The 25,236-nt window shown below is 38.3% G+C and overlaps 1 protein-coding gene across 1 annotated transcript in view; it reads right to left on the bottom strand.

The window, feature by feature from the left end:
• Positions 1–25,236, bottom strand: part of LOC102853765 (titin-like) — a 294,430-nt gene that overhangs the window by 239,873 nt on the left and 29,321 nt on the right. The window contains exons 16-43 of the mRNA XM_006878955.1: positions 24,024–24,305; positions 23,700–23,765; positions 22,601–22,859; positions 22,343–22,406; positions 22,013–22,228; positions 20,741–20,883; positions 19,724–19,929; positions 18,608–18,841; positions 18,260–18,504; positions 16,440–16,696; positions 16,153–16,317; positions 15,886–16,054; positions 14,108–15,801; positions 13,693–13,974; positions 12,643–12,909; positions 12,277–12,549; positions 11,832–12,095; positions 11,468–11,728; positions 10,014–10,274; positions 9,165–9,428; positions 8,813–9,073; positions 8,415–8,675; positions 7,972–8,232; positions 7,420–7,561; positions 7,169–7,334; positions 5,858–6,089; positions 3,488–3,772; positions 3,142–3,267 (exon numbers count right to left, since the gene is read on the bottom strand). Of these exons, the coding sequence (XP_006879017.1) occupies positions 3,142–3,267; positions 3,488–3,772; positions 5,858–6,089; positions 7,169–7,334; positions 7,420–7,561; positions 7,972–8,232; positions 8,415–8,675; positions 8,813–9,073; positions 9,165–9,428; positions 10,014–10,274; positions 11,468–11,728; positions 11,832–12,095; positions 12,277–12,549; positions 12,643–12,909; positions 13,693–13,974; positions 14,108–15,801; positions 15,886–16,054; positions 16,153–16,317; positions 16,440–16,696; positions 18,260–18,504; positions 18,608–18,841; positions 19,724–19,929; positions 20,741–20,883; positions 22,013–22,228; positions 22,343–22,406; positions 22,601–22,859; positions 23,700–23,765; positions 24,024–24,305 (7,606 nt within the window). The remainder of the gene's footprint in view (positions 1–3,141; positions 3,268–3,487; positions 3,773–5,857; positions 6,090–7,168; positions 7,335–7,419; positions 7,562–7,971; positions 8,233–8,414; positions 8,676–8,812; positions 9,074–9,164; positions 9,429–10,013; positions 10,275–11,467; positions 11,729–11,831; positions 12,096–12,276; positions 12,550–12,642; positions 12,910–13,692; positions 13,975–14,107; positions 15,802–15,885; positions 16,055–16,152; positions 16,318–16,439; positions 16,697–18,259; positions 18,505–18,607; positions 18,842–19,723; positions 19,930–20,740; positions 20,884–22,012; positions 22,229–22,342; positions 22,407–22,600; positions 22,860–23,699; positions 23,766–24,023; positions 24,306–25,236) is intronic.

Below are 25,236 nucleotides of genomic sequence, written 5' to 3'. Positions count from 1 at the left end.
GGGTCAGCGAAGAGTGGATCCCAACTTACAGGACACAACAACAACAATACCAACGTATTTGACACATTACATATCTGTCTTGACAAGCTATAATCCATTTTCTCTTTCTTCTTTTGGGCATACATGGTATGTTTAGTGTTGTGTGTACGTGTTATCAGGTGCTAGACAATAATATGATAATGGTTCTGGTGCATAACACTTACTACTAATGTAATAAATAAGAACTTTTGTTCAGCTTTCTCACTTTACCAATGAAAGACTGATGTATCCAGGTATTATATAACACTGCTCATCAAATTAAGAGAGTTTGATGTATATTATTAAAAATGTAAAATAATTTAAAATAAAATAGTAAGCTAGTTGTTATTTTTAATAGTGTAATAATGTAAAGAATTAAAGCATCATATTGCTATAGAATGCAAAATTATGCTATGGCTTATTTTAAATGATATAAATCCATTGTAATCTAAAAGGTCTATTAATTTCACTGAAGATAGAAGGCACCAACTATGAAATGAAAATTTTTTTATTCAGTAACTAAACTAGAGGAGTGATGAGAAATAGAGTCTAGTTTGTAACATAAAATAAGAAATCATTTTAAACCAACATTATATTTGCATTTGAAAAACTAAAATATGTAAAGATACAGTGGACAGTGTGATGAACCTCCAGGTTGCCTTAACAGGGCTTCAACAATTATCAACTCAAGACTCTTATTTCCTGTCTAGGCCCCAATTGCTCCAATTCTCAGATTATTTTTAAGCAAATCTCAGACATTACATTCTATGATTTTATTTTGTGAGACAAATTTTACTTCTGAAAGGTAAAAGGAAATATTGTTATATTTATACATGAATCCTGATATTACTGGAGAACTAAAAAATTTTTCACTCTAAAACAAAGTGGAAATAAATTAAGCTTATACAATTTTCAAAATTCCATTTTTTCCAAATTACTCTTCCTTCACCAGGTGGCACCAGAGACCGTCAACCGATGGCTCTTTCCCTGTTTTGCAATCATGGCCACACGGCAGAAGGCCAGGTTCACACTTCAGAAACTACGCCATTCCAGAAAACATGGGAGTGAGCCTTTTGATGGCTCATAATCTTTTCTTCAATTTGTGCAAAAGGGCTGTAATTAACTTCTTTAAGGCAATATCTGGTAACAGGGAGCTGTGTAAATATTTTTAGTGCCAGAGATAGGAAATTATGTGATCCGGTATGCCTTTGATAGAAAATTTGAAAAAGAAATTTCATTTCCATCACATGAAAAATTTATTTACAATGAGTATTGAAATCTCTTTTTGCATGTAAATAGTGTTATACCTAAGAGGTTGGTAACTTCATAAATTTAGAAGGCCCTTGCAAACATTTATAAGACCAACCACAAAAGGAAGAATACCGTTTCTTTCTCTTCCTATTCTTTGAATGCATTCTGCTACTCCTTACAAATATACACTATGCTTAACAGGGTAAATATCACTCCAAATTTAATTAACATTGTTAGATTGGATGGGGTGTATGTGTCTGTTTATAAGAAAATTTCTACTAAAAATTCAAAGACTAAAAAATAGTATAGCTTTATGGAATTTAAGGGCATTTTAAAAATTATGTTAATAGTGCATTTTCAAATTTAATTTCATGTACTGATATTTAATATTGCTGTAACAGTATGCTTAGAAGATACAGTTTATGCTTTTTAACACTGGTCACCAATACTAGATTTTTGTGCTTATATATCTCCACTCTGTGCCTACTTTACAAAAAAAAATAATGTATTGAGTACTAAGTGCTTTATATACATTATCTTCTTTAAATATGCTCATGAAATCACAAAGAATTAATTTAGTTACCAGATGATCGTGATGCTAATCTCAGAGGAGGAAATCATTAGAGTTCACAAGAAGACCAACTGAAATACTAATATGTTTAAGGAATGGTTCTTGGTCATATATGGAACCCCAAAACCAAATCCACTGCCACTGAGATGGGGTCAGTTTTACTCACTGCAACCCGTCAGTGGTTTCCAAGCTGCTGTTCTTTATAGGAGGAGAGTATCTCTCCTAAGGAGAAGCTAATGCGAATGACCACCAATCTTCTAATTGCCAGTGCAATGTGTAATGCATTACACCACCAGAGCTCTCTGGGCAATATATAGAGGGGATTATAAACTAACAAGGTAAGCATAATAAGTGAAACAATGAAATTTATTAGAAAAGCTGTAAGCACTCCAACTTTTGAGAATTTCTCTTTGATGTTGGCACAGAAGAGTGGTTCTAATTTAGACAAATGTGATTTACCTTTTGTCTGAGGTCAGTTGACAATCAGAATTAGCTTGGAATGTCTCTTATTATTTGATCTTAATCCACTAAAGCAAGACTTCTGAGGTTAGGGTAAGGGAAATGCTACTGGTTTGGGAAGCATGCCCCAAGTCAATATCATAAAATCTAACTGAGTGATTACTCTGTGGTAAGCCTTGTGGAATGTGCTGACTTATTTAAGGAAACTCTGCTAATAGTCTTAAGATACAGGCAACACTCACTTAATACTTACTCTATGTGCACAATGAACAATTGATGGGAGTGCCCACCATGTACTTGACGTTGTTCTGGGCAAGAATCCACACTCCTTTCATGGAATTTACCTTCTAGGTGCTATGGCAGAATTCCTGCTCCTGTGAAATGTTCTGATGCAATGTTGACCTCATTTTATTCGAAAGTCAAAGAGACTGAGAGAAGTCGAGTTTTTGCCTTCTGCTCACACAGTTATGGAGCCAAGATAAAAATCCAGGTTCCCTAACCCAAAAGACCCTACTTTGACAGTGCAGGATAGCACATAAATTGACTATTCTTCCAGAACATTGCAGATGATTATAATTAATCAAATTAATTACATTTTTGTCATTGTACTTTCTGAGCCAATATATAAAAGTCCAAGTACAATCACAAAGGGAATAGAAAGTTTAAAGTATTGGAAAACATGGATCTATGTAATAATTTAATAATTCATGTAAGTCTTCTATAAATTCCCATTAATCTGTAAATGATGCATATAAGATGTTTCTAAGAGAAGGTGAGAAAATTTTCGACACATATCGTCCATCATAAATATTAGCAATGATACCCTTTGCTCACAAACCCACCTGTTCCAGAAACTCTGCATTGAAAACGGGCTGGTCGCCCCTCAGAAGTGACTGTGTCCTGTAGCGGGGTGATGATGGCGGGAGGATAAACTGGCATTTCCTGATCAGGAGACACAATTTCTGGAACTAAAGAAAGAGACCACAAGAATAGACGTGAGTAAGTCACTTTACAAGATCTCAAAAAGTGGGGCAAGCAGATTTATCTTAATTTATTTCACAGCTGAGTTCTTTCAAAGTTGGGCAGCAAGTCAGTTTTTTGAGCTCCAAATTGCATTTTTAAAGGCACAGGGAGAGGCTGGTTCTTTAAATTTCTATTTAAAATTAGGAAGGCGCATGGCAAAGCTACCTTCCACAGAAAGCGAGGCTGAGGTTGTGGCAACGCCATAGTCATTCTTGGCTTCACATGTATAGACCGCTGCATCCTCAGGGAAGGCCTCAATGAGCAGAAGCGTGTACTCTTGCCCATCATGAAGAAACTTGCACTTGAAGCCCGTGGAAAGCAACTGCTCCTCCTTGTACCAGGAGACTTTAGGCTGTGGTCTGCCAGAGATCACCGCACAGAAGCGGGCAGGCTTGCCAGACTGCACAGTAATTGGCTGGAGTTCCTGCAGAATTTGGGGTGGTTCGGGAGCTGGAAGGAGATGAAAGCAAACAGTCAGTGAAGGACAGCAAAAACACAGCAAGCACTGAAACAACATTCATGCTATGCTGAGGGGGTATGTGCTCAGAAACAAGCCCTGGGGTTGAGAAAGCCTTACTGACCATAGAATATTCAAACATTTTAGGTTTAAGCAGTGAGAAAACATTTGGAATTTTTTACCTTCAGTATTAGTAAAGGAAAAAAGCTTTCAAAATAGAGAGACACTTGCTATTTTGAGGAGTGCTGTGAGTTTTTCAGTATAATCCTGATTATTCAGTTCTTGGTTGGGTAAGGACAGGGTATTCAAAATTGTTTCAGAAAAACTTTGACATACTATTTCTTTCTTAAGTTTCCTTTGGGTAAATGAGAGTGATGTGATTCATCTTGTTTAAGGTTTGTTTATTTTGTATTTGTGTATATGTGAAAGTCGTTTAATTATGTATAGATGTCTATAAGTGTAATCAGAAAACTAACAATTAAATATTACTCACTTTGTGTAGATTAAAACATACTTTTAGCATTATGGTGACTGAGGAGATACAGGAGTTCACAGAACCCTAGATTATGAGACAGAAACAGACAGTTCCTGGCAGTGCCATAGAGTAGACTTTAGTTCTTTGTGCCTCAGTGTCTCTACCATGAATGTAGGGAATTCAAAGCTACCCAGTGGCTCCAAGAGAGAGAAGATTTGGATTCTGCCTCCATAATGACTGTTGCTGTTGTATACCATCGAGTCAGAACTGACCCATAGCTGACCCTCCGGTGGGATTTTAGAGGTAGTTAATCATATGGGAGGAGATTGCCCATCTTTCTCCCACAGAGCAGCTGGTGGCCTCAAACCATCACGAAGATATAATAATTGAATACAACGATCATTTGGTTTTCAGGTTACGAGAAAGGGGCCATGGATAGCGGTGGTGGTGGTTGTGTGTCATTGAGTCTGAACTGACCCATAGCTGTACCTTTTGTGGATTTTCGGAGGCAGTAAACTGCTTGGGAAGAGATTGCCCATCCTTCTCCTGGATAATGGTAACATGTTTCCTATCTGTGAACCTCAAGATTATACCCAGTGTTCCTCAATCTACCTCAGGGATTTGTTCAACTATGGCCTGAGATGAAGACAGGGAAGGAGGTTGCATTTTTCCAGTATCAAATTCAGCTCTGAGGCCTTTTCTAATGAAGAAAGTGGATGGTTTAATGGCATGACCCAGAGGGCTGTCACGAGGCTCCTTGGGAGTATTTCTTCATATGTGAATTCCCTCTCCAAAATAAGAGCTCTTGGTTTAGAATCCTGTACAAAGAGAACTGAGTACTAAACTGTCTGCAGCTTTCTAGATCCTCTATTATCTCCAATCTCCTCTATTATCGCCAAATTCTTTAAGGTACTCCCAGTCTGAAAATGTCCTTATTACTTGGTGGTGGTATTAGAACTTAAGCAATGATAGATTCGGACAAAGAACAAAAACAGTAATATAATGCCAAGTCTATAAACCCATTTGAAGAATAATTGGTACACAATGGATGATCAATACTGTTACTCAACTAATCAGAATATGTTGTTGTTATGTGCCATTAAGTTGCTTGCAACTCATAGTGAACCTATGTACAACAGCTCTGAAACCTGCTCTATCCTGTGCCAACTTTATTGTCTCTAATACACCTACCCTCATACCCCAGTCACTGAATCAGTCGATCTCATCAAGAGCATTCCTCTCTTGCCCTGTCCTTCCACCCTCCCAAGCATCATGTCTCTCTCTAAGGACTGTTCACTCCTTGCAACATGCCCAAAGTATGTAGGATGAAGCTTTAGAAACCTTGTCTCCAAGGAGAAGCTTACTTTCATCCTCTCTGGGATAAATCTGTTTGTTCTCCTAGCAGTCCATAAACATTTGGCATTTTCTGGAAATGATAATTCAATTGTTCTTTGAACTATTTCTCTTCTGCTTCCATAAGTGTAAAGAAATAATAAATGTAGTTGAATCTATATGATTCCCACAGAGTCATCAAGAATTGCACAGAAACTGCCAGAACTTTAGTGACCAAAAGGGAGAGGTTTATTTGAAGTGGATTACCTACCATTGACATAGAGAGTAACAGAACTTCTGTTTCTTCCTGCCACAAAAGTGTATTCGCCAGCATCACTATGTCTAGTTTCAGAGATAAACATCCGGTGGATTCTTCTCTCTATCACATATTGGTGTCGTTCTTGAACTTGGAAATTGATTTCAATGCCATCTTTATACCAGTGGGCATCAACATCATCTTCATTGACCTCAAATTCAACAACAGCACGCTGTTTCTCAATAACCTATTGATGAAACAACATACAAGGAAAACTGAAACCCTCTTTTTCTTTTAGTTAACCTGTTTGCATAACTGTTCTTTTGAAGAACATGTAAAATCTAATACATTTTGCCACTTCTACTTGACTGCTGATAGCACGTTCTATGCTGTTCTGCTTAGTCTTTAATAAATCGTACTCAGATGTCTTTTGTAAGGAATATATTTGCATTTAAGGAAAGGAGTTGCCTAAAGAGACAATATTTCCATCTGTAATTTTGCTTCTTAATAGTAGAAACAATGGCAACTCACAGCAGTGAGCTTTTGATTATTTACAAGGCCTTTTTATTTTCTATTTGACTTAATCTTATATGATAAGAGCCAATAACCTTGTAGGCTGGGTAGCAACTATGATCCTTATTTCCAAGATGAGGAGACCTAAGGGAAGCTCACAATAAAAAGTAACAAAGGGTGGAAGACACAGCTTGGTTTTCCAAGTCCTTACCTACAGCCTTTCCCCACTATGTTTGTAGGCCCAAAGCTGACAAAACCAACTTAATCTTTGAATGAGCAATTCTACAAGCTGTACTCAAATGACTCTTCTTCTAACATGCTACTACTAATGTTAATCTGGGTGTCTGACACCTATGAGAACAAATCTGCAAATGTGTTAGCAAGGAAACAGACCAGCTTGGCATCTGGTTAGGAGGTTAGTGGAACATTGTCTTTCCATAGAGCTCTTCTGAGAAACTGCCAGACAATATTTCTTAATATTTTTTAATTTAATATGTGAACAGGCCAATTTAAAGTCGGATACTTTTCTGGTTGGTGCTGCCTTGGCGAGTAGCTATTTATTAGACAATGAAATTTCTACAGCTGCTTTAATGACCATAGTTAGACAGTTGCCAAGGACTTTTCTATTGCTTAAATGAGTAGAAACTATGACTTAATTGATATCAGCACAAGAGTTTAAGCCAGCAGGGATCAATTGAGACAGTCCTTTAAAAGACTGTGGCTAAAATTATTTTAAAATAAAAATGAAAATTGTAAAGCCATGTATCATGGATTACTTATGACTCCTCCAACAATTCATTGGGAATATCATACCTGAACTTCCTTTTTAATACTTCGGATGCGAACATCTCTCCCTTCTACGAAGAGATTAGCAGTGGACATGTTGCCTCCTGCCACCACTGTGTACTGCCCAGCGTCGGACATCCGAGTGGCAGGGATCAGAAGGCGATGGACATACTTCTCCTTCTGTATCTTTAGCCTATGGATGAAACAAAGATAGAAATTTAATGATGACTCAGAGGGAACCAAAAATTAATGCAAAGTAGCAAGACCAGACTACTTGCCTGTCGACAATCTGCAGTTCCTGGCCATCCTTCATCCACTGCACAGTGATGTCAGGCTCAGAAACTTCACATTCAAACATGGCTCGTTTCTTTTCAAGAACCTTAATGTCCTTGATGTGTTTCCGGAATTCTATATGGCGAGCTGGGTATCAGAACACATATGTGGTTAAGAGTTTCTAGTAGGTTTATTCAGATAAAATTCACAAACCATATGTTTCATCCATTTAAAAGGTACCCTTCATAGACTTTACACATATTCAGAGTTGGGCAACCATCACCCCAAATCAATATTAGAACATTTTCATAATCCCCCCCAAATCTTACACCCCTTACCTAGCTTCCCATTTCCCTTCCCTCCATAATCCTTCCCTACTCTTGGCAAACATTAACATACTGTCTTGTTTTCCTAGATTTGTCTGTTCTAGACATTTCATATAAATGCATAACTATACAGTCTTTTGTGATTGACTTCTCAGCTGATGGACTGCTTAGTATTTTGGGCCTTTTTAGTGTTTGAAGTTTATTTAGGGCTATAGCTTTATGAACTCATACCTTCTACATAAAGAGTAGCTGTCGATGTAGCTTTTCCAGCCACAAATGTGTAGTCAGCAGCATCACCAAAGTGAACGTTCCTGATGTTCAGTGAGTGTGTGAGCTTTTTGGTTCTCATTTGGCACCTGTCAGTTGACTTGATTTCCACCCCGTTCTTTAACCATTTGTAAGAGATGCCTTCATAGTTGACTGTCACCTCAAATGTAATGGTATCTTTTTCTTCAGCATTGATGTCTTTCAGCATGGACGTAATCATGATTGCTGGAAAGGGGGAAAGTAAAAACACTCAGGGAGACTTGGTAAACATCATGTTTTTTTTATTATACAGGCAAAGAATGAAAACGTGGAAAGTTTTATCATGTCTAATGGGGTGATTACAATACCATCTATAAAGCCCTATTAAAAAATGCCAACCTATAGAGCAATTTTTTTTTTTAACTTACGGGTCACTGTCAGTGTGGCACTGACTTGGTCATTGCCACAGACAAATGTGTATTCTGCAGAGTCTTCTGTGCTGGTGTTCATGATGACCAGCTGGTGGAGTTTTCCCTGTACAACAATCTTGAACTTCTCACTCATCTCAATCTCCACACCATTCTTCAGCCACATGGAAGGGACATTGAAGTGGGACACCTCACACTCAAAAGAGGCAGTTTTGGTCTCAGGCACTTCGATATTTTTCATGGTTTTGGTAATATGTAATGCTGGGGGAAAATGAGAGAGTACTTTAATTACTATATTTTATTTTTAAAAAAGAAAAATTTTTAAAAACCAATCCAAGGAGCAAATGAATACACAAAGATTGTGGAGAGAAATGACATCGGGGTTGCCTAACACTTACTCTCCACGAACAGTTTTGCTTTGCACTCCAACTGCCCCACCACAGCTGTATACTCCCCAGCATCTGAGGGAGCAATGTTCTGCAGCATCAGTTTGTGGACCTTCCTTTCCGAGACCAGCCTGTGTTTGTCACTGGGCTTAATCTCCACATTCTTGTGGAACCATTTTACTGGAACTGTGTCATGAGATACACTGACTTCAAAGGCAACAGTTGAGTTTTCCAAGGCAGTCACATCCTTTGGCTTTTTAATGATCTTGACAGCTAACAAGAAAAGTGAGAGAATTCCATGAGACGGTTAACTGAATGGTAATTATGAACTGGCTGTTTGTAAAGTATTTCTAAGTCAACTTACTCTCAACGTGCAATCTGGCACTGGCTCCTAGCTTCCCAAGCTTGAAGCCATAAACAGACTCATCCACAATGGCACAGTTCTTAATTCTCAGAGAGTAAATGGTTCCTTTGACAGAGATGTCATACTTATCATTTGATTGCAGCACAACTCCATTTTTGATCCACTGGACACCTTTCACATCAGGATGTGTGAGCTCGACAGTGAAAACAGCATCCTGCGTCTCTGTCACTGTGAGGTTCTTCAGCGTCTTCTTAATTTTGACAGCTGAAGGCAAATTTATGAGAAGTTTAGAAAACATGGTATCACCAAACAAAAAAGTCCTGAACCTTGTCACCTATGTCTAAGAACTGTTTTAAGACCTATTCCAATCATAGTGATGTCATGTGGCAAACGAGTACTGTTTCATAGAGTTTTCCTGGATGTAATTTAAGATGAGAAATTTTAGGCTTGGATAGCACCTCTATTTTAAAATATTCTTGGAAAATACTTAGTGAAATTTGATATCCAGTTAGAAATGCACATTTGTATGGTCTTGCTATAATTAAATAGGATGACGTACACATAGCCATATCCTAATAGCTTAATAGATTGATTGGAGAATATTGAAAGGGAGATGAAGAGCAGCTGACTTAGTTGCTCTCCAGAACTAGCATCTAGGAAATGGCTCCTTCACAAGAACAAATCTAATAAGTAAGTATGTTGTAACTATACACCTCAGAAAGAAAGTTTGTAATGATTTCAATAAAATGAAGGTTCATAGCATCCAAAATGGACACTTCATTTGGCTTGTGAAAGGACAGCTTTCAAGAATGCACTATTTCAATAGGATAAATCTGATCTATCACTGACCTTCAACTTTGAGTTTGGCAGATGTTTTGGAGGTGGCCACCTTATAGGTATACTCTCCAACGTCATCTAACTTTGTGGCAACAATGATAAGTCTCCGTTTGTGGCCATCAGATTCACTCCTGATGTTGTTACTCAGTGGCAGCCGTTTGCCGTCCTTCAGCCATTCACCTTCTGAATCTGGGTTGGCAACCTCACATTCAAACACAGCCTCCTGGGACTCAGCCACAGTCTGGTCTGTGAGTGGCTTAGAGATGGCTCCCCCTTTGGGACAAAAGGAGTACATGTGTGAACGTCTTAAAAATATTTAGACAATAAAGACATCTTTGCACCAAGCCCACCACTGTCAAGAGAATACTGACTTATAGCAATCCCACATGACAGGTTAGAACTGTCCCAGAGGGTTTTCCAAGGTTGTGACTATTCACAGAAGAAGAGTGTATATCTTTCTCTTGCACAACATCTGTGATATCAAAACACTGGCTTTTCAGTTAGCAGATGAATACTGTAACCACTCTGCCAGAAGGACTTCATCTTTATACAAATAGACATAAAACATTACATTTCAAAATATTCTTTTTAACATCATAAGATATTAACAGAATGTTTTGCACCTCTACTGAAAAGGAATCACTCAAATTGCTTATTATAAAGATACATGACTAATAACTAGGAAAAAAGGAAATCGGGATAGTTTTGCAAAGGAAAAGCAACCATTCAAGTTACGTGAATGGTCACTATCTCAATGTATTTCCCCCCACCCCCCCGCCACCAAATGCATTCTATGTAGTTTCCTGAGGACTATTTCCTTAGAACGCATAATGTTTCACTGAGAGAGGAAAAAAATGATAAAATTTTGCTGAACAAGATTTTAAAATAATCAGTGTTTTTTAAGGCTAAGAATTCCTGCACACTGTGGGAATAAATGTCATCTTTAAAGTCTTGTCCCAGTTTGTTCAAGTCACAAACAAGTACAAAGAGGACAAAGGAAACGGAAGCTAAAATATTGAGAGCTATAGAAAAAGAAATCTTTAAAGTACAAAGGTTTAAATAAAATTCTTTCAACAATTTTATGGAGTATCTCTCACACATGGTATAGTAAAATACAAAGTCAAAAGAAATGATAGTAAAAAAAACATAGAAGCAATTCCAGATTTCAGGTGTTCATACACACTCTGAGGGAAGAACAGAGGGAACAAGGAATAAGACACCTATCTGACAATGGCCATGAGAGAAGCACAAAGTGGAAGAGATCCTACACAAATGCTGAGATAAACTTTATTATGGAGGAGATGACTTTTTAGGAAAGACAGCAGGGTTAGTGATGAGGATTCTATTACCTGCAGAGCAATGGAAGTGGGAAATTGATAGGAATTTAAGGAAAACTGGGCAATAGTGAACAGTGTATTATAAACCAAACCACATAAGAACTTGGGCTAAATGATAAATATACCAACCTGCCACCGTAAGTTTTCCAGATGTCATATTTTCTCCAGCATAAAATGCATAGTCTCCTTCATCATCTTTCATCATATTTAGAACTGTGAGCTTATATATTTTTCCATGAGCTTCAATTTTATATTTAGAACTGGGTTTGATTTCCTTGTCTTTAAAATTCCACAGGACATCGATTCCTGAGTGAGACAGCTCAACCTCAAAGACCACATTCTGGGTTTCTGTACAAGTAAGGTCATGAAGCCCTCTGATAATTTTAATTTCTGGGAATAAAGTAACAAGTTGGTTATAGTTATACATAGTTTACTATTGTTTACTATTATACTTTTAAAAAAAGATTAGGTAGCGAAACTAACTAACACTTACTTTCTACAGAGAGATTACAGCTGGTTTCAACTCTGCCGACCATAAGCTTAAAAGGTCCTTCATCTGAAGCATGGGTCCGATTAATCACCAGTCGCTGTTTCGTCCCTTTGACAATGGCCTGGACGCGGTCATCAGGCTTGATTTGTTCATCATTTAAGTACCATTTAACAGAAGTCACATCAGGGACTGAGACCTTACATTCCAGCACAGCCTTGGTACCCTCAAGCACATTAACATCTTTTAGAGGTGTTACCACCTCAACACCTGCAAGGTCACACACACACACACAAATAAAAGAGTTATGTGCATAAATTCCATTTGTATGTTAAGTCTTGTTCACAGGTATTTCACTATTCAACATTACTATTTAACATTAACTATTGGATGTTGAAGTTCCCTAAGTCATCTGAAAAGGTAAACATAAAATTATATCTGTTATACTCACTGTACACAGAGACACGCCCGCTGGTTGAGAGTCCAAGGGCTGGAATGGTGAAAGAATAATTTCCAGCATCTTCCTTAGTCATGTCTTCAATGAGCAGCATATGTGACTGTTTGTCTATCACAATGTGAACCCTGTCGCTGGGCTGCACTTCTTGGCCATCTTTCATCCAGATGCCTTCCACATTTTCCAAGGAGACTTTAACTTCAAGCTGAACAATGTCACCCTCGCAGACTTTTTGATCACTAAGTCCTTGTAGGATAGCAATAGGACGGGCTGTGACACATGGAGAAAAAAGAAATTATCATTGTTTTTAACAATAAGCCATAATGATGCTGATGTCAGGCCCACAGCAGTGAGAAGACTTACGTTTCATCTTTAGTTTACAGCTTGTCTTTTTGCCATCAACGACAAAGCTGTATTCTCCCTGGTCCTCTTTGTTCACATCCTTGACTGTGAGATTCTGACGCCCACGGCGAGATGTAATTGTGTATTTGCCATTGGATTTAAGTTCCACATCATTATGGTACCATTTGCCTTCTATGTTTTCTGGAGACACAATACACTCTAACTCTCCTGAAAGTGATTCTGGGACTTCTATGTCTTCAAGTTCTTTCAAAAACTCAACAACTGCACCTGAAGTAGAAGAAAAGGAGAAATTGATGTCTCTGAAGAGTTTTGCTTTAGATTTAGGGTAGAGACAATGTCTTATTTCTTATTTCCTCTATGTTATCAGCAATATTCTTACTGTTGGACTGAGAAAATGTCAATAAAAACAAATTCTCTTAAGTGGTTTTATAAACCCATGTGTGCCAGAATTCCTTAGGACCACCTTGTTTGTCAGGGTGCTACAAGTTCTCCACCTTTGATGGTATAGTCACCATTTTTCTATTCCTTATTTTAATGTTTAGCTTTCATGTTTCATAGGTTCTGGTTTTCATAGGTTTTACTCCACTTCCATAAAAATTAAAATAATGTTGTGTAGCTATTTGCCATCAAGTTGGAACTGACTCAGCTGACCCTCCAGTGAGATTTCAGAGGTGATAGCAAAATAGTCTTGCTCTATAAAATATTATAATTGTCCATGTTCTAAATTTGCTAAACTAATTCATGTCATTTGCTATTGTCAATTCCCAAATAATTATTTTTCTAAAAGGGACCTCTGGTGGCCTAGTGGCAAGAAGCTGTGCTGCAATACCGGAGGCACACAGTTCGAAGCCACCAGATGATCTACAGAAGGACGGGCAATCTCCTCCAGTGTGACCAACTGCCTCTGAAAACTTGCCTGAGTGTCAGGTCTCTGGAGTCAGTTCTGACTCTATGGTAAAGAACAACAATCACAATAGAAAATGGCATAGTTCTGTCACATATGAAGGATGACTTTTCATCTTAAATAAACAACAAAAAATGATTTGTTACCTTCAACAATAAGTTTGGCTGTTGTTTTTACATTTTCATCTTCTACGAGTACACAGCTATAGTCTTCAGCATCAGAAGTGTCAATTGTTAAAACAGAAAGGAAGTGGACCTTTCTGTCGGAGTGCATTCTGTATTTATCTCCTGTATGAACCTCCACACCATTTTTGTACCATTTCACTTTGACAAATGGCTCTGATGTTTCACATTCAAAGGTTGCCATGGTGTCTTTTTCCTTAGCAACAACATCTTGTAATTCCTGTGTGAAAGTGATGGATTGCTTGGCTACAAGAAAACAAAAAAATCATTTTCTTTAATCCACAATTTGAGTAATGAGAACAAACAGCTAAGAAGTCCACAAATGGATAATCGTCGACAAACACAGACAGACTCATCAAGTGAAAAAGATTCGGATTACCTTGGACAAGCAGGAATGCATGACTTGAGGTTTCTCCAGCAATATTGACCGCTTTGACCATGATGCTGGCAGAGTCTTCAGCAGTCACGTCCCTAATGACCAATTCACAAACATTGTCTTCAGGCCAGTACCAGTAGATTCGGTCGGAGCGCTCAATTTTCACACCGTTTTTATACCACTCACATTCAGGGTCTGGTTTCCCCACCACTCTGACCCTGAAGTGTGCATCAGATCCTTGGCCGACTGTCTGGCTTTGAATCCTTTCGAAGATTTTCGGAGCCTCCATGCTTGGACTCAGTTCGATTTTATCAGGTTTAAAAGTTGGAATGGTGATTTTGCCTTCTTCCATGAGGGCTTTCTTCTCCTCTTCAGTCAACTCCTTCGTCCAGTGGAGAAGCTCATCTTTTGTCTTCTTCAGGAGTTCTTCATAGGATTCATCCTTCTTACGAGACTTCAGCTCTACAGCTGTAATGGCTTCGTAGTAGCCCTCTTCTGTTCTGCGTTTGAACTTACTGCGCAGCTCTTCTGACTCCTCAGACACCTTCTCGTGAGTAATCCTTTCAGCTCTCTTCAGTTTCACAACTTCTTTGGTTTCTGTAGTGTCATGAGGTCTATCGACTTTCTGGACTTCAAACTGAAGTTTCCCAGGTTCATGTATATGAAATTCTGGCTTTGGTTCAGGGGCTCGCCTCAGGACCGACCTGAAATCTTCCCTCTGCTGGATCTCAAGTTTCACTTTATGTTCTGTCACACCTTCAGGATTTTCAGCAGTGACCTTGACTTCACCTGTATCATATGATTTGCAGTCCACAATGTCCAGGTAATGAATGCCATCATAGCGGACTCGGAACCTTTTGCTTTTCCTGATGAGTTGTCCATTGAGATACCAGTTGACTTTGGGCTGAGGGTAGCCTGTCACTCGGCAGCGGAATCTAGCGGTCTCCCCTTCAAGCACTCTTACTGGTTCTGGAAATAAGACAATGTCTGGTTTTTGCTTCTCCTTCTGGTCTGTTGTTACACCGGTAAGTGCCCCTTCATGAGCCATTCTCTCTAATTCTTCAATTCTCTGTAAACCCTTTCTTCCTTCAGGCAACTGAGATTCTTCCACAAGACTTTTCTCATCTTTCACAATAAGAGTAGCAGATGTGTGATCTGTTCCATATTTATTAGTGGCTCTGCACGTAATGATACCACTGTCTCTTGAATATGCAACTGCATAATCAAGGCTGCAATACCCAAACTCATTGATCATACGGAGCCTGTTGGCTGCTTCAAGTGGCTTTCCATCATGGAGCCATTCCACCACCATGGTTGGGTCACCAATTGGTGTTAGCCTACATTCAAAGTGGGCAGGACCGAAGCGCTTGAGTCTTAAGGAAGTAAGCTTTTTCTTGAAAAATGGCTTCTGTTGTTTCTCTTTGTCATAGAGGTCACCCTCTTCCCATTGCTCTTGACCATATCGCAAATGGAGGGGCTCCAATTCTGGGGCTGCAATCTCCTTTGCTCTATATGTCCCTCGTGGGATAATTAACTTTCTCTCTGGCTCAGGCTCTGCAAACTCAACTTCAACATTTACTTTGCATCTTGTCGTGTCTCGGCCAGCCTTATTAATAGCAGTTGCAGTATACCAAGCTGAATCTTGGCTGACAGTGGAGTCAATTTTAAGGGCAGCTTCTCCTCTGGTTCCCTCAATTCTATAAAAAAAGTAAAAGAGTCATTAATATAAAGTAGTTACTGCTTCCAATGAGTTAAAGTTTTAATATTTTAAGCTAACTTACCTGATTTTTGGATATTTATGGGGTACGATAATCTCACTGTTTTTCAACCACACAATGTCAGGGTTGGGATTACCCGTAGCTCTGACTTTCATTTCAAGTCGAGAACCTTCCTTTACATTGACATTTTTCAGTTTTTCCACAAATACTGGTTTTACTTGATGTTCCACAGCTGAAAGATAAAGGTCAAAATTTAGAGTAAGCAGATCTGAAATACATGCTCATAACCCATGCGAAAATATAGTATCTTTTTATTTGAAGAGCAAATACCTTCCACAGTTAAAATTACTGAAATCGAAGATTTGCCAGCCCTATTTTGGGCAACCACAGTCCATTCCCCAGAATCACCAGGCATGGCAGGTACAATAATCAGAGATTGGGTACCATCTTCTTTAATGACTACTTTATGGGTATAATCATTCACAATTTGCTGGCCTATGAGAAAAGAAATTAAAAATATACACTAGTTTGTTGCTGTTCTTTTTTAAATCATTCTTTGGCAAAGCATAAGATTATTTTGCAATTAATAACCAATAAATAAAACTTATGATATTTACCATTATGAAACCAGAATGTCTCTGGCATGGGTCTACCCACAACTTTTAAGTCAAATCTGGCAGTCTGCCCTTCTAAACATTTGAAGGAAGTGGGTTTTAATACAAAGACTGGCTTGTAGAGTCTCTCCAGTTGAGATTCATCTGTTTCATCCAGTCTACGTGCAGGGGACATCCGTGCAGGAGACATCCGTGCAGGGGACATCCGTGCAGGGGACATGCGTATGGGGGACCTGCTCACTGAACGTGGGGAGACAGATCTGAAAAACAATGAAAAATAGCGGTGTTTTCAATGAAATAGAAAAAAGAAAATCCAGCAAAATTAACTTTTTTTTTTTTTAAATTTATGTATCAGAAAGCACTTCAGATTGGCTGGTATCCAAAACAGAATGCGTCACTATTGCCCCAGAGCTGTGCATCTCTCATAACCTCAACCCCAGTCAGCGGTCACACAGGGTATCCAGGAGGCTAGGCTTCAAACCCTAGGCTCATCCTTAATACGTTCTTTTCCTCACCAACTGGATTTAGTTAGTCACAAAACCTATCACGAGGGAGCTCTGGTAGCCTACTGGCAAGAAGCTGCACTGCAATCCCAGAGATACATGGTTCAAATCCATTAGATGCTCTGCTGGAGAAGGAGAGGCAATCTCCTCCTGTACCCGTCAGATCTGATTTGATGGTACACACAAAAAAATAAAATAAAATAAAAAACTTAAAAAAAGAGAAACCCCTCCTATTGCCATATAGTTGATTAAGTAAATGAATACACATGTTTATGCAAAAGGAAAATCCAGCTGCTCTTATCTAAGAGGAGGTAAAAAAGAAATTATATTTGAAAAATAAACCTGGTCTAGATTCAGCCAGACTGTCTTAGATTTCAAGCACTGGAACCACCACTTACAGGTTAAGTAAACTAAGACTATTTTTTTCATAAAATCTGAGAGCAGTTTTTCCATCTCTAAAATATAAAAAATATTTATTAATGGTTATGATGGTTGTATAAATTGGAGTTAGGAAACAAAACAGTTGTTGTTAAGTCAATTCTGACTTAGGGAAATCCAGTTGTTTCAGAGTAAAGCAGTGCTCCATAGTTTTCAATGATATGATCTTTCAGAAACGAAACAGGCTGAAACCTCAATTTTTCTGGACAACAGGTTAGCACATTAATCGTTCATTCTACCTAGAGATTCTAAATTAGAGATACAGTCTTAGAAAGAAGGCGTTAAATAAACAATGGCTACCATTTTATTAGTTGTAGCACTAGGAAAATGAATAGTATGCACCGGTGGCTTGGTGGCCAAGACTCAAGCTGCCAATACAATGGTACATAGTTTGACTCCACCAGCTGTTCTGCGGTAAAAGATGGCTGATCAACTCCTGTGCAAGTTACTGCCTCTGAAACTCACCGGAGGGTCAGTTACGGGTTGGTTCTGATTCACAGTAAACAACAACATCATACTGATGAAAAGGAGCGCCAGTGATACAGTGTATGACATGTCCTACTGCTACCCAAAAGATTCAAAAGACTGGCAATTTGAATCCACTAGTCATTCCATAGGGAAAAGACTAGGCAATCTCCGCCTGTAAAGATTTCTGCCCCATATACAAAGGGTTGGAGTGAGTTGGAATCTGTCAGCAGAGGGTTTAGTTTTGGTATACTAATAAAATGTTCTGCTCATTTCTCATAAGGATAAGAAAGAAAACTCCTGGCCAAGACTCAAGGTAATTTCAACATTCAATTATGATTTTTTTTACATAATCATAATTTCTTCTATAAATAGTTGATTCCCTGTCCCATACACTTTAAACAAACATAGTCTGACCTGATTCTGCTCACTGGCTCTGGCGTGGGCATGTAAGTTGGAGCTCCAAGTGGAGCAGCAGGTTCCACATACAATTTTCCTGAGCAGATTGCATTTCCTTTGATATTGCTGGCAAAGGCTGTATAGATTCCTTCATCTTCTGGAAGAACAACAGGAATACGCAGACTAGCTCTGCCATCCTGCAGAAAGTCCATTTGGTATCGTTCTTCATGTTTTATGCGCTTGCCATCTTTGTACCACGCAATCTTCAAAGGAAAATATGCATTTGTTAATAAAATTCAGATAAATAGTTATAACCTCTTTTTATCTTGCCGTGGCATAGGGGTATGTTAAACATTTGTACTTTACCTTGGGTAATGGATACCCAGACATCTTGCAATGAAAAGTAACACCCATCCCCTCAAGAATTCTGTAATTTTTGACTCTTAAATCAAATCCTGCTTCAACAGCTTCAGATTCAGAAATGTCAACTGACATTTTTTCTTCTCCATCTTCTTCAAGAAGTTCTTCTAACGTTGTCTTTATTATTCTGTATTCAATTTCTTTAATAAGTCTTTCTTCAAAAGAAGAAATATGAAATTCCTGTGCAGGAAAAAGTTGGCAGTTGGTTAAAAAGACATATTATCACTAAAATAAATTCTTTAAGAATGTATATTTATTTCAGAGCTAAGGAGATACTAAGAGTTATTTACTGGGAGAAACATTTAGAAGCAGTTTGTTTTGTTTTAATCTGCATTATAATCATATTTACTAGTGAATGCTGTAGTGCCTCGGGTAAAATGATATCCCTAGGGTTTGGATTATATTTGGGATATTCTTTTACAGGTGAGAAAATCTTGTCACTAATAAGGCTGGTTGGGCTAAGAGTCGTCTTTTGTTGCGGGCGTGTAATTCCTTCTCCTAGAGAAGCATGCTTGCACATGTGTACCACCTCATGAATATTAAGGAAGCTTTCAGCAGTGAACCTGGACCTACTTAAGATTAGTCTAGCTCTAATCCCGACACTCATAAATATCAAACAAACAAAAAAGAAAGACATGGGACTTCTGATAAGGCTTATTATCTTTTTACTTTTAATTTTGTTTTTAATTTTACTATTGTTTGTGTGTGTACCGTCAAATCAGATCTGACTGGTACAGGAGGAGATTGCCCTCCTTTTATAGCAGAGCATCTGGTGGATTTGAACCACATGCCTCTGGGATGGCAGTGCAGCTTCTTGCCACTAGACCACCAGAGCTCCCCCTTTTTAAATTTTTAAAAAAATATTTCTTTTACATTGGTTTGATTACAAAATTCATGTACATTGTGTTTTACACTATCTTTTGTTCACATTGTGTTTCATACAGTCTTTTCCATTCATTATGCTTTAAAATGTAGCACCATTGAACTTTGCCCACCATTACTCTGTTCCCGCTGGATCGTTCCCATTTCCTTTACTTATTTTGGAATTATTCTGACACTCACCTGGTCCTCTATGAAAGTTCTGACCATTACAGTATCTTTGGCCATTTTCTTTCTGATTAAGGCCTGTTCTTTTTCATATTCTTTCTCATAGTCAGCATACCCAAATCCAGGTGCTGTTTCTCCAACTTTGGGTTCTTGCACAAATGCTGTAATTTGTGTCTGGTAAAGCACTTCCTGCTGGGACTTCATCAGTGACTCATAATCAGCTAGGATTAAGAACAGATGTTAATTTTTTAAAATGTCTTTCTTGAAAAGCATTCATGCCACTGTTAATTCAGGCAAGTTTCACAGTAGAATAAATTGATAAGAAAATAAGATATTTTCTAGCTATTGATCATCGAAGTACTTACTAATTATTTACTGATTGAATTTTGAAACTCAACTTACAGTAACAAATCAAACCAAACACTTAATGTAGAAAAAAAAATTTCTGGTAGCATTCAATCCTTTGGGATCCACCCTGAAGTCTTCCTAAACTGTGGTGAAAACTTTGGGCAACTGTTTTAATATTTGATATTTTATCTGGTACATGAGCATAATATCCTAACTTCCTCTTCAGCATGTTGCGAAGATCAGATGTTCCACAATGAGATGGTCCTCTCTAAATCATTCTCGAGACAATGGTGGTCCACACATACATGTTTTCTCACTTGACTCTTATTATATCTTTTGTAAAATTACTTAGGAACATTGAAAATTCTGCTTTGGAGTTTTACCTTTAAAATAAATAAAGCCCCAGCAACAACTAAATGTAGAACATGTATCCTATAGATGTTGAAAGTATTGCCTTTTTTAAGCAGTTTGTTATTGTTTTCCTCAATAATGTCATCTACCTGAATTTATAAGGGAAGTGGGTTTAGAATTCCTATCTATTCAGATGCATGAGATATCTAGAAATGAATGCATCAAATAGGTCCTAGTGCTAGAATCTTGGGATGTCAGCATCACCATGGCCTTTGAGGGCATCTGGGATTAATGTTCCCTGTACAGCAGATGCCAAGTTAGAGCTGAGCTCACCTTCTTCAAGCAGGGAAGCAGATGCAGAGGTTTCTCCATGCTTGTTACGAATCACAATAGTGTATTCCCCAGCATCATCAGCAAAAGTCATAGAAATCACCAGTTTGCATTCACCAGTTTGTTTGTTGTAACTCACTTTATACCTTTATGGAAAGAAACAAAGATTTGGTCATAAATAACCATGCTGTGAGTAAAAGAACGGGACTTATCTGTCAATGGACTGTGGTGTAAAATCCAATGATCCTAGACCTGTGACTAAATCCCACTATTGATTGTAATAAGAATGCTGGAAATTGAGGAACATGCATATGAGTTAGGAAGATCAAATAAGTGATAATTTTCTTTCACATAACATTCATACATCTAACATAAAGAAGAGAGTAAAAGACTATTAGAGACTGACATATGGAAATAAATGGCTTCAGTGATTATATTAGCAAATGTTAAGGCCACTGGAACTGTAGGCATCTTTCTTTCATTCACTGGTATATTTGAAGATCAAATGAGTGTCCAAAATAATAAATTCCTTCAGAATCTCAGCAGTAAGCTTTTAGTGCACCATGTGTCTTATACAGAAGCCTCATTTTCAAGTTCTGTAGTTTGTCTTTTTGTCTCTCATGTTGTAAGAAATTGAGGGTTAAATTTTTTTTTATTCAGTTGTATTAACTATATTAGCATAGATTTTCATGAATAAATAACATTTCCTTCCCTTCATTGTATGATCTTTATTATTATTCTTTCAGTGATTTAACTGTGCATTTTTATTGGAAACTGTCTCAATTATTACTGGAAGAATGTGAATATGAACTAATGCAGGGGAAAAAAATCCATGATATTTTCTCTCCTTCACTAGCACTATAAATTAAATGGAAGGAGCCCTGGCAGCACAGTGTTTAAGTGCTCTGCTTCCCCCAGCAGCTCTGCAGGAGAAAGATGTGGCAGTCTACTTCTGTAGACTATAGTGCTGGAAACCCCACATGACAGTTCTACTCTGTCTTAATAAAGTTCCTAAGAGTTGGAATCGACTCAACCACAATAACCATAAATGAAATGAGAATATTTTTAAACAGTCTTCTATTCTGCTTTTGTTTCACAGTTTATTTCTAAATCAAGTGTTGTAAAAAGTGAAAATACCTTAAAATCAACTATAACATCTTCACTGTGAAAGAAGCTACATTTTAAGAATGATAGGTAAGTTAATTCAGCTGGTCTCTAAGCGTTGTATACATATCACAAAATGTACCAGAATTTGTTACCCTCTCATCAAAATACCTGTATCCTGTTGTCAGAGGAACACCAGATTTCTTCCAGTAGATGTGGGGCTTTGGGTTCCCACCAATCTGGCATTCAAACACGACGCTCCCACCTTCCACCAGCTTCTGGACCACAGGCTTTGTAATGAAGAAAGGAGCGGCAGGCTCTCCAGGCCCCGCTTGCTCCTCTGTGATGCTGGTATCAGTCATTACCACATCTCTTGATTCGACAAAGCTGAAAAGAGAATTCCCTTCATATTAGCTTTAAGGTCACATTCTGTCCAGGGTAAAGGGACTTAAAATGAAAACTATACTAGAATTGTAGATAAGTAGCACCAGAATTGTTTACCGTTTCTCTTCTGTGGTATATCTTTCAGCCACAGCTGTAGTTTCCTTTTCAAACTCTTCTGATACTAGAAGAAGACAAAAAGTTTATCATTTAAGTCAGGCATTTAGTCCACTTCATTAGAGACCCTTGCTTAATATTAGCAGTTATGGTGACTCCATAATCTAGGCCGCAATTCTGAAAGGGGCAGCTTGAAATGGAGAGGAATGTCAGATGAGAGGGACAACAGAGGTGGAAGGATTGAGAGACGCAGTCACTCACCCTGGACGGCCAGGTAGCAGGAAGTGCTGACAGTTCCCGCCTCGTTCACAGCACTGCAAGTGAATCGCCCACTGTCTTCTGCAAAGGCTTCTCGAATCATAAGCCGGGCAATTCCACTCTGGAAGGTTATCTGGAAATCAATGGAACTTTCGATTTGGTAGTCTTCTCTGTACCATGTCACAGTCGGGGATGGGTATCCGGAGATGTGGCACTCCAAGGTGACAGATTCCCCTTCGATAACTGTCACATTTTTCAAGCCCTGAAGAGATAAGCAAAAGGAACAATATGATCAGTTCCCGTATATTGCACACATAAAGAAGGCTGGCATGACAAACGTTTCCTTACAAAAATATTTAGTCTGATAAAAGGAAATAATGACATATGTGAATATGCAGTAATCATCTCTCTATACTACAGGAATGTGAGAGTTTGAATTTGCTGCTTCTAATTGTCATAAAATTGAATTATAAATTCAGTTCCTAGTGTGGAAATGTATTAGTGCCATTTAATAGGGCAACTTCATATTTCTATTATTCTTACATATTCAAATCTTAATGAAGCGATAATGCCCAGCAGCAATTGTCAGCTTTCCAAGTCAATACAAATGAGAGCTTTCCACATCATGCCAACAGCGAGTAAACTGTGCTGCTGCTCCTGGATGCTCTCTCTGCTAGGTGCTTGGCATCATCTGTATTTTATTACAACTGTTTACGTACATTTCCCTGACAGCACTGCAAAGATTTCAAAGAAGGCCGGAATGATTTATCTCTCTATAGCTCTGCATCAAAGCCTTACTTATAGAAGTTCATTAAATATCTGCTGAATAGATGAGTATCTCTTTTCCAAATCATACATGGCTTCAAAGTGAATATCCGTAAATGCACTAATGTTCTTTGTCCTATACATTTGAAAAACTGATTTGTCTAAAAATGCATTGCAGTCAAGATGGAACTGACTCATAGTTGGCCCTTCAGTGGGGTTTCAGAGGCTGTAAATAGCAAGGGAGGAGACCGCTCATCCTTTTCCAATGTCTAAAGTTGTGTTATAATTATTATAACCAATATACATGAAGCATGACACCATAGACCTTTTTACTCACCGAGACTAAAGTCGGTGGGGTAACAGGGATTTCGGCAGGTGCGGGCACTCTTGCTTTTTCTGTTACCTGCAATGTAACAAAGGATGTCAACGATATGCCCCCAAAAGGGAAATCTGCAAAACTTAACACATGCAGATTTCTCTGTTAGTAAAAAAGAATTTGGTCTTTGACAGCATCATGTTTAACAATATTAAACTTGACCATGGTACAGGAGAAAGACAAGACTCCTTCCTGGTTCATTATTTCTGCAGGAAAACTAGCCGAGTGCCCCGTTCTCACTTGAGGAGTATAGATCAAGAAACAGAATGAAATCCACGAACCAACCTTGGCTTCATGTCTGTGCTTCATTTCGAAGCGTTCTTCTTGAACTGCAGTATCAGTGATGCTCACCCCAACTTCCTTTTTCACCTCGATGCCAGCTTGACTCTTGTAAGTGTCTGGTGTGTCAGCGAAGGGGAACTGGGGTGAGGGGGTAGGCTCAGCCCTTATTCTAGTCTCCCCGGGCTTCACGGTAGGAGCCTTCACTGATTTCGTGATCTTCTGAGCAGAAGATGTGGCTGACAACTCTTTTTGTAACGTGGCAATAGCACTACCGGCTATTGATGCCTGGATGAAATGGGAGTAAGAAAATAAAGTCATTTAACTGTCATCCAAAGCGTCATTCAGAGATGATTGACCCATCACTGGTATTTGTGAACTAACCCTATTCTACCCCTCTTATGTAAGGCCTGTCTCTCTTAATGTTCTCATTATCATTCTTCAGGTGATAAAAGTTAGTCACAAATCTCATTGTCATTTCTACTGTTTTTTAAAACCTTATATTTAAAAATATCTTTCTCAAAGAGTTCTATTAAGAACCTCCTTCTTTTGAAGCTGTGATGGCAGAGTCTTCTACAAGGCAGCCATACATTTTCTATGGATCATTATAATGGCTGCTACATGTGAAAATACGAGAGGGGGAAATTAAAAATCAAGAAGTTATGAAACAGGACTGACATCAGGGTTGGGAGCAACCTAAAAAAAGAGGGGATATGCATTGAAACATATGAGGACGAGAACTGTTCAAAAGGAATATACGATTAGGTATTATTTTCATGACAAGAGTCCAGAATAAGAGCTGTAGAGTAAAGTGGACTTGGGGGTATGGGGATTGTATAACAATGAAAGAATTTTTTTTCTTTTCAAAGGGAAAAGCGAACTAGGACAAGGGGTGGGCAGGGAGGAAAATGTGCAACAATGGATGAATGGAAATCCAAAGTCCCCGTAAACTTTCATTAAAATTTTAATTAAATGAAAGGAAGTTATGAAAGTATTTGTTAAATTTCCAGAAACTACTCTTGAAATAGCACATTTTTGTTCCAGTCTCAAATCTGCATGAAAGACAAGCATAAAGATGTTCAGGGAAAAAAAAATAATAAAGGTTTGCTTTCTTACTGTTTTTCTTCTGCTGCTGCTGTCTATAGCTGTTTGGTTTCAATAGTGTTTTGGGTCTCGTAAACCCATTGCCATCTTGTCAGAACCTACGAACAGTTGAGCC

The sequence above is a fragment of the Elephantulus edwardii genome, unplaced genomic scaffold, assembly GCF_000299155.1.
Source record: "Elephantulus edwardii isolate Elephantulus edwardi_28Jun2011 unplaced genomic scaffold, EleEdw1.0 scaffold00001, whole genome shotgun sequence".
Lineage (NCBI taxonomy): Eukaryota > Metazoa > Chordata > Mammalia > Macroscelidea > Macroscelididae > Elephantulus > Elephantulus edwardii.
This window is presented reverse-complemented; position numbering and strand designations above follow the sequence as displayed.